Source organism: Nothoprocta perdicaria, unplaced genomic scaffold (assembly GCF_003342845.1).
Source record: "Nothoprocta perdicaria isolate Ctin4 unplaced genomic scaffold, notPer1 scaffold_290, whole genome shotgun sequence".
Lineage (NCBI taxonomy): Eukaryota > Metazoa > Chordata > Aves > Tinamiformes > Tinamidae > Nothoprocta > Nothoprocta perdicaria.
The window spans coordinates 633,246-640,640 of record NW_020455522.1 but is presented as its reverse complement, the minus strand read 5'-3'; the positions used below and the strand labels follow the sequence as shown (position 1 = coordinate 640,640).

Below are 7,395 nucleotides of genomic sequence, written 5' to 3'. Positions count from 1 at the left end.
CGCTCTACTGTTTCCTGCCTGCTGGTTTATTCTCTTTCTTGCAATGATTTCAGTGAAGTKACTGCAGCTTAGAGCAGGTAAGATGCAATCCCACATCTCATCCTGTTGAGAGTCCCCCTTATCTGAGGGGCTCAGGTTGCACAGAGAGTAAAGAAGCAGCTTTCCCAATGAAGAGAATGAGGCCCAAATGCGTTGGAACTGATAACTGCTGTGTTTTGTTAAGGACATGCAACCAAAACAATAATCGGATAAGCAGGTCCCTTTTTTTTTTTTTTGTCAGATGATTATGGCGCTGCATTATGTGATTTGGTATCTTTTCTTCCAAAATCTCTGCATTTCAAACCAGCTTGTGATTTTACACTGCGCCATTAACACCACCGTATTACATGGGAGTGTATTTCACAGGGCAAATTGTGTGGGATACGGATTATGTTATCAGGAAATAAATACAAAATTTCTCAAGTTGGCCTTGACTCTGTGGTAATCAGGAAATTGTTTCCTCTTAAGCTACAAGGGAGGATTGGATTCTTAAAAACTGCATAGGGAAAAAAAATGCTTTTAGGGTGATTTCTTTACCATGAAACCATGACAGTCTTAAAGGCAAACACTAATCTTTAGGAGTCTGTTCCATGTGAAGCATGGGGCAGTGGGGTTCATGGCCGGTGTAAGTCAGTGTCCAGCTGATAAAGTTCAGACAGTTCCCAAGAGCTGAGGACTTAGCCCTGCTGCTTGGAGACAGTCATCATTTCGCTCCCAAAACAAGATGAAAGCCCCTAACAGGATTTCGGGAGGGCAAATAATATTAGAGAGAAAGTAAGATGGGCTGGGGACCGAAAGCGGCGGCTGTTTCATCTGTCATGTGTTTAGACTTTTTCTTATGAGAACGTCCACCACGGTGGACAGCTTGTCTTTTAGTGCAGCCCAAGGCTGTGAACCTTTTTTATTGCTATTTAGTATCTATTACTGTAGTGGGGTTAGACCCATGAGCAGTACACCTTTAATAGCAAAACTCCTGAGTTAATCTCCTTTAAAGCTCTGTATGGCATTAATAGCTATAATCTAACCCTTCCAGGTTATTCTAGATGCACAAATGGGCATAAAACCCTCTTTGGGAGAATTAGGCATTTTCTCATTGTGCATGCTAATATCTTTTCACTGAATGTCACCAAATTTCCATGAAAATCTATGCAGGTCCCCCTGGCAAGGTGCAGTTCAGATGCTCTGTAAAAGGAGATGTTGCAAACCAAGGAAGTGACCTCTCATTGCAGCACASATCTCCCTGATCTCTTTCCTTCTCCTGAAAGGTTGAGGCGTTCATGGGCAGCAGGATGGTGGGGTCCTTCTGAGATAAGGACTTCTTCCCAGGGCCAGCAGCCTCGCGCTTTGATGTGAGGTGGACCAGAGAAATGGGATCGCCGCAGAACAGGTTGGTGGCTCTGCTGTCTGCAGAAGACCTTGAGCAGATCCCATGTGTGGAGTCAGTGAGCCRCTGGGGCCATCAGTGAGTTTTGTCCCTTTTGGCTTATGAGGCCCTGGAGGGCCCTGCGGGCAGGCGGTGGCCCCGGTCCATTCTGTGGTGTCTCCTCTAAGCCCATCCACAACTGCATATCAGTGCTAGTGTCTTCTCCCGAGCTATTGCACCCAATATATCCCCAAAATGGGATATTTATATCTACAGAGGCGGTGGTGAGATCGTAACAAACATCAGGAACACAGTAACTGGAACAAAGCTGCCACTTCCCCCTTTTCCAGTACAGCTTGAGCATGAACAYGGAGGAGGAAGGAGGCAGCTCCGTGGCGCTCTCACCTCCTCTGGTTTTAACCCCAGATTTGCTTTCCGCAGCCTTGTAGGACGTGACGTGGCTTGGAGAGGAGCTAAACTCCCCCGCACGCCCTGCATCTCCTGAGCGGGAGCATCGTTCAGCTGTCCACATCTTAAAAGCCCCTTTGAGTAATCAGGGAGGGAAAGTCGCCGCAAGGGTTAAACACTTTATTTAGATAGCTTTGTTACGTTAGTGCTTTGCTTGTTCTGAGAATTAATGGAAGATAAGCTAAAAGTTCATTTATAAGAGTATTAAAGGATAATTATGATGGAGTAAATGCAGCGGGTCAAAAGGCATTACGATGAACAGAATCATAATATAGGGCTTGGGAAAATAAGCTAAAATGTGCAATGCCTAGCAGCACTCGGTGAGTGCCACGGAAAGCTCCTTCCTCGCTTTCCGCACGTCTTCGGTTTCAGGCCAAATGAGAGCAGCACTCACGTATAGGAGCATGGAACAGTATTCGATTGCAGCAACTTAAATTAAACTTTTGGGCCCCACAAATATGTGACCTTTTAATATCAACAAAATGATAAAAAAAGATTTGGTAGGAAATCTGTTTCAATCAGATTAGAGGAGAAGTGGGTAAAGCTGATTACAAGGCCGCTAAACACAGTATTTGGGCAGTATTTGTTCAGGAACAATAGCGTTAATTCTACTTTAACAAGTATTATCTGAAAAATCAATAATTAATGGGAACCCATTATCAACTTGTAATTTAGCGCACAGATTAGGCTGGGGGAGAAGTGAAAGCAAGGGGGTAACCTGCTTTTACTTGACCTGGCGGGCCGAGGGATTAATTGGTGACAACAGGTTTCATTTTTGGGGGTTTGGGTGTTCTTTTTTTAAGAGGCAGGATAAATAAGTCAATTTAGGCCACTTTGTTGGGCACCATCTCACCCTCTACAGCCTGATTTGTTTCAGTTCCTGGGCCCGCTGCCGCGCTTTGCCTGGAGAGGAGACGTCTTCGGGAGCGCCCATCCCTCGGGAGAGGGAGCGGGTGGCTCTCCGGGGAGCATCCCTGCTCCTTGCCCGTCTCCGAGTGCCTCTTCCCACCCTTCCTCGTGGAGTGGCAAGGTGCTCGGTGGCCTGTGCCGGAGCATGTGAGCGGCCGGCCCGGTGCCAGCCCGCTCCTCCCCGCCGCCGCCGCCGCCTCTGTCTGCAGAAACCCCCCGGCGCGGCGCCCATGCGGCGGCCGGACGGCGACGTGCGCACGCCTCGGGAGCGCCGTGCGTGCAGCTTGGCCCTGGAGCAGGTCGCCGCGGCAGATGCCGAGCAGATGAGGGGCTGGTGAAGGCCGCACGCGTCACAGCGCTCCAGATGTCGGCCCGCAGCGTGTGGAGCTGCCTTTGGGATGAGGCCCCTCGCCGCTCACTGCCCCTTCGGGCCAACAGAAGCAAGCGGCCCCTGGACCTCATTGCCGCTCTGCTGCTGGCCAGCGCGTCCTCTCCTCCTGGACAACAGCTCTGCTCTAAACACAGAGGACACTTACCTTGCTCCAACTTTGCACTGCAAAGAAAGGGTCTGCCTGGTGCTCAGCAGACACCTGGAGCTCCTGGGCTCCAGCTCAGCCCAAAACTAACACCAAGCACAGCAACCACTGTGACTGCATTTACTTCCCAAGGGCAAAGCCCTTGATCTTACCTCGGGCACCTGTCCCACCTAAACAGGGGCCCACACGTTGCCTGATCTTAGGTTGCCCCAAGACGTGGCCTGCAGCCCAGGTCGTGGTGAGGGTCTCCTGAGCACCAGCACCATGGGATGCTCGCAGCAAAGGCAACAGCTTGAGGGCAGATTGTGCGGGTGAAGTTGCACCAGGCTCCACAGCCAGGGAGTGGCTTCAGAAATGGCATTTAATCATTCAACATTAACACGAGACATCTGTCACCGTCCTCAGCAGTGACGGGGCTCCCCAGCAAAACAATATGTTCTGGCGCTCCTAATCACTGGAAAAACACTACTTTTTGCAGAGAGTTCTTTTAGTGCCCAGCACAAATCCTTCTATTTTATTATAGCAATCCCAGCCAAATCCTCCAATAAATGGAGTTTTTATTAATGTGCAGCTGTTAAATGAGAAAAAATAAAACTCAGAAATAAAAATGAATCCCTGTATAATCGGGCTGATCCAAAGCAGTAAGAACAAGCAGGCCGAACAAATACTTACAGCTTTTTAGTATTATTTAAAAATATGGTTGGGGCTTTTCTTCCCTCCTCTTTTTTTTTTTTTTTTTTTTTTTTTTTTTTTTTTTTTTTTGGTTTTTTTTTTTTTTTTTTTTTTTTTTTTTTTTTTGCATAGATCTGATAGATTTTGCTCAGAAAATAAATAAATAAAGAAAGAAAAGAAAAGAAATCTGAGCTACTTCCACACTCTGGTGGCCTGGAAAAGCAGAAAAGCAGCAAGGAAGAGTGGGAACCCCTGGGAAGAGGGTCCCATCCAGTGCATGTGTCCAGTCCACTCAGACTTCAGCCACAGCCTCCAGGATGGCTCCTGTCACCCAGGATGGAGCTGTTGTCACCTCAGGATGTCAGGGTGCTGCCTGGTGACGGTACATGGCAGGGAGCGCCCCAGGGTGGACAGCCTCCTGCCCAAGAAATGGCACCAATACCTCTGTTATTCCTTCTGATTAAATTGTAGGAAAGCCCTAATTCTCCTCATTAAAGCTGAGAACTTAAGCTCTCCGAGCGGGACATGCCTCACCTTGCACTGTCCTAAACCACTTGGTCTACTCAATGGCACAGTAGTAATTATATATCCTTATAGGGCATATAATTATATAAAATATATAATAACATATTATAAATTATATACGACGTGTGTATATATATATGCACATATACGCTTGGCCCCCTCCTTGATGAGGTGAGCTTCTTGCGTGGCCACGGGTGGATATTCCCAGTGCCCAGTGTCTGGGACCTCGCAGCGTCCACGAGGACCCAGCTCCCAGTTTCCCAATTCCCAGCTGAGGGAATTGGCAAAACCACCTCAAAGTAGAGAGGGAGCAAAAAATAAGGAACCACAGCCATCCCTAAAGGAGCAGCGCGAAATCGCAGCCCCGGCTCCCCGCGTTGGGCGGGCGATTAACGAGGAGCTGGGCCCGGGCCGGCGCGCCAGCTGTCGGCGCGCGGCACTTGCCGGCGCGTTGATTAAATCTGCGACACTCCAGATGTGCGGGCCCTGCGCCTCCACCCGCGCCCGGCTCTCGCGTGCCACCTGAACTGTGACTGCTCTTCTTTTCTTGTGCTTTAATCAAAGGCGAATGCCTTAAGGGTGGAATCTGTGCGGGGGAATTAGGGGCAGGGGAGGCGGGAAGCACTCCAGGGGTGCTGCGTGGTGTTCCTCTCTATCTGGTCTCGCAGCGTCCGGAAGCATCTTGCAGACGGAGCAGCCAGAAACTGTCAGATGGCACCGACTTTCCTTTATGATTGACCTGATTCATATCTAAAGCAGGGGCTGGGAGGTGAAAGCTGCCTTATCCCATTACTAATCCCCCTAACCCGGGGCCTGCGATACCTTTGCTGGCGCTCCCACCTCACCGCGTTCCCCTCCGTGGAACAGGAACAGGCCACAGGAATGCCCGGCACAGGGAAGGACCATCCAGGTTGAGCAGAGCCCAGGCCAGGAGCCTTCCCAGAGCTGCCGGGTGCCGGGGCCAGCTCCGCGTCCCAGCCTGGGCGCGCGTGCGCCTTGCCGGGTGGCAGCCGCGCCTGGGGGGAGGGCCCCGGGGGAAATTAGAGCAGGGGCCGACGTTTGATGTTCTGCTCTTTAAGCGATTAATAATCTTTCGGCATCGGAGAATCAGGGGAAAATCTTCCCCCCAGAAAAATAATGAGCAGAGAAACATTTACTGATTAGTCTAATCCCAGATCATCCTATCTGATGAGCATATATCAAGATATCCTTTAACTGATTTATTGTCCCAAACCCTGCTGGAGGTGCCCCTCTCCATCATGGCCAGGGGACCTGAAGGGTGGCAGGGCATATATCCCATCCTGGGCCTGGGCCTGGTCCTGGTGCCAGAGGGCTGTCTCTGGGCCTGGAGCATCCCGGTGCCCACAGCATCCCCCCAGGCCGGGCACCGCTGCTGTATCGAGGCCAGCGCGCCAGCACGCGCAGATTTACCCGCTATTTCTGCATCTATCGGCTTTCTCCCCGGTTCGGGCTTTTATGTTTCATAAACTGATTAGGAGCAATTATGTCTGCTTTATCCCCAAACTTTCCAAATGACTAGGCCATATGCATATTTAAGGCTTCATCATCTCTCCCAACAGCTCAGCCTGAGCGTAAACTGCTGAAATCAAGCTGATTCTGGGGCAACGTCAAAAATTAGGGTTTTATCCACTAATATCTGCTCAGGCAGGAAATTTGTTGTGGGTGGTGGCCGGATTAGGGCTTCTAATTACTGTGGCAGATCCTCCCCTGGGGGCAGCAGTGAAAGTCTCTGGTTCCAGTGCTGCGGTGGTGGCTGCAGCCACAAACACCTGGGGAAGAAAAAAAAAGTGAAGGTGCCCAAGGGGGACCCCGGGGTGCCCCGTCATGAACCCCCTGCCATGGCAGGGCAGCCCCAGGGGCTTGATGCTCTGAGCATCCCCGTGCCCAGGGCACACGAGGTCCCCACCAAATCACACAGGGGGCTTCTGGAGTGGAGGGGAGGGTGCAACCCCCCCCCTTTGCCCTCCTCTGCCCCCCCGCCCCAGCACCCGTTTGCCTTTCTCGGGACAGATCCCCAAGTGCCCCCCCTCCTACCCCCTGGCCTTAACGGAGCCCCCGGCAGCGGCCACGGCAATTATCCTAAATGAAAGTTATTGTTCCGCTAATCCCGGGAACAGCTTGCGAGAGGAGATTTGGGTCTTTCTTTAATAACGCAAAGTTAATGCGGAGTCCCCTTGTAATTATCTTTATCAGAGGGACCCTCGTTTAATCTGGCCGGGCGGCGGGAAGGCCGGGATCAGGCGGCCCGTGTAAGCCCGTTGTAAGTCGCTTCCATAAACAGATGAAGGGAAGAGGGCGGTGGGGGGTGGAATAAATAAATAAATAAATAGATAGATAAGGGGGAAAAAAAATGCAACTGAGGTGCAAGAATCTGGGAGCAAAACGGAGTGAGGAGGCCAGGAGCCTCTCAGCAGTTCCCATGTCACCCCCCAGACCTGGGTTGGGGAGGGTCCTGCCCCACGGACTCCCCATCTATCCCCATCCCTGTGCCTGGGGTGCTTGAGGGGGGAATGGAGCAGCCAGGCAGGACGCCCGCCTAGGTGTGGGGGCACTGGGGAGGCTGGGGGGCAGAGGGAACACGGGGAAGGGACCCAGGGTGATGGGTGCCAAGGAGGAGGAGGGGAGTTGGACGGGACCTGGGCGGACATCGAAGGGGGCAGAGGAGAGGGCGAGGGAGGCGCGGGGAGGAACCTGGGGCAGGGCCCTGAGGGAGGGGACCAAGGGGACCGAGGGGACCCGGGGGAGGGGACGGGCGGGGGGGAGATGCTGGCCGCTAATCCGGGGGACTGGGAGCTCCCCCCTCGGCGGCCCCGGGGTGTGATTGGAGCCGGGGCCGGTGGCGGGCGGATAAAAGGGGCGGCG

General features: G+C 52.1%; 1 protein-coding gene across 1 annotated transcript in view; it reads left to right on the top strand.

Moving 5' to 3' along the window:
- Positions 1-655: 655 nt before the first annotated feature.
- VSX1 (visual system homeobox 1) overlaps positions 656-7,395 on the top strand; it is a 9,053-nt gene continuing 2,313 nt past the window's right edge. The window contains exon 1 of the mRNA XM_026041743.1: positions 656-664. Within this exon, the coding sequence (XP_025897528.1) occupies positions 656-664 (9 nt within the window). The remainder of the gene's footprint in view (positions 665-7,395) is intronic.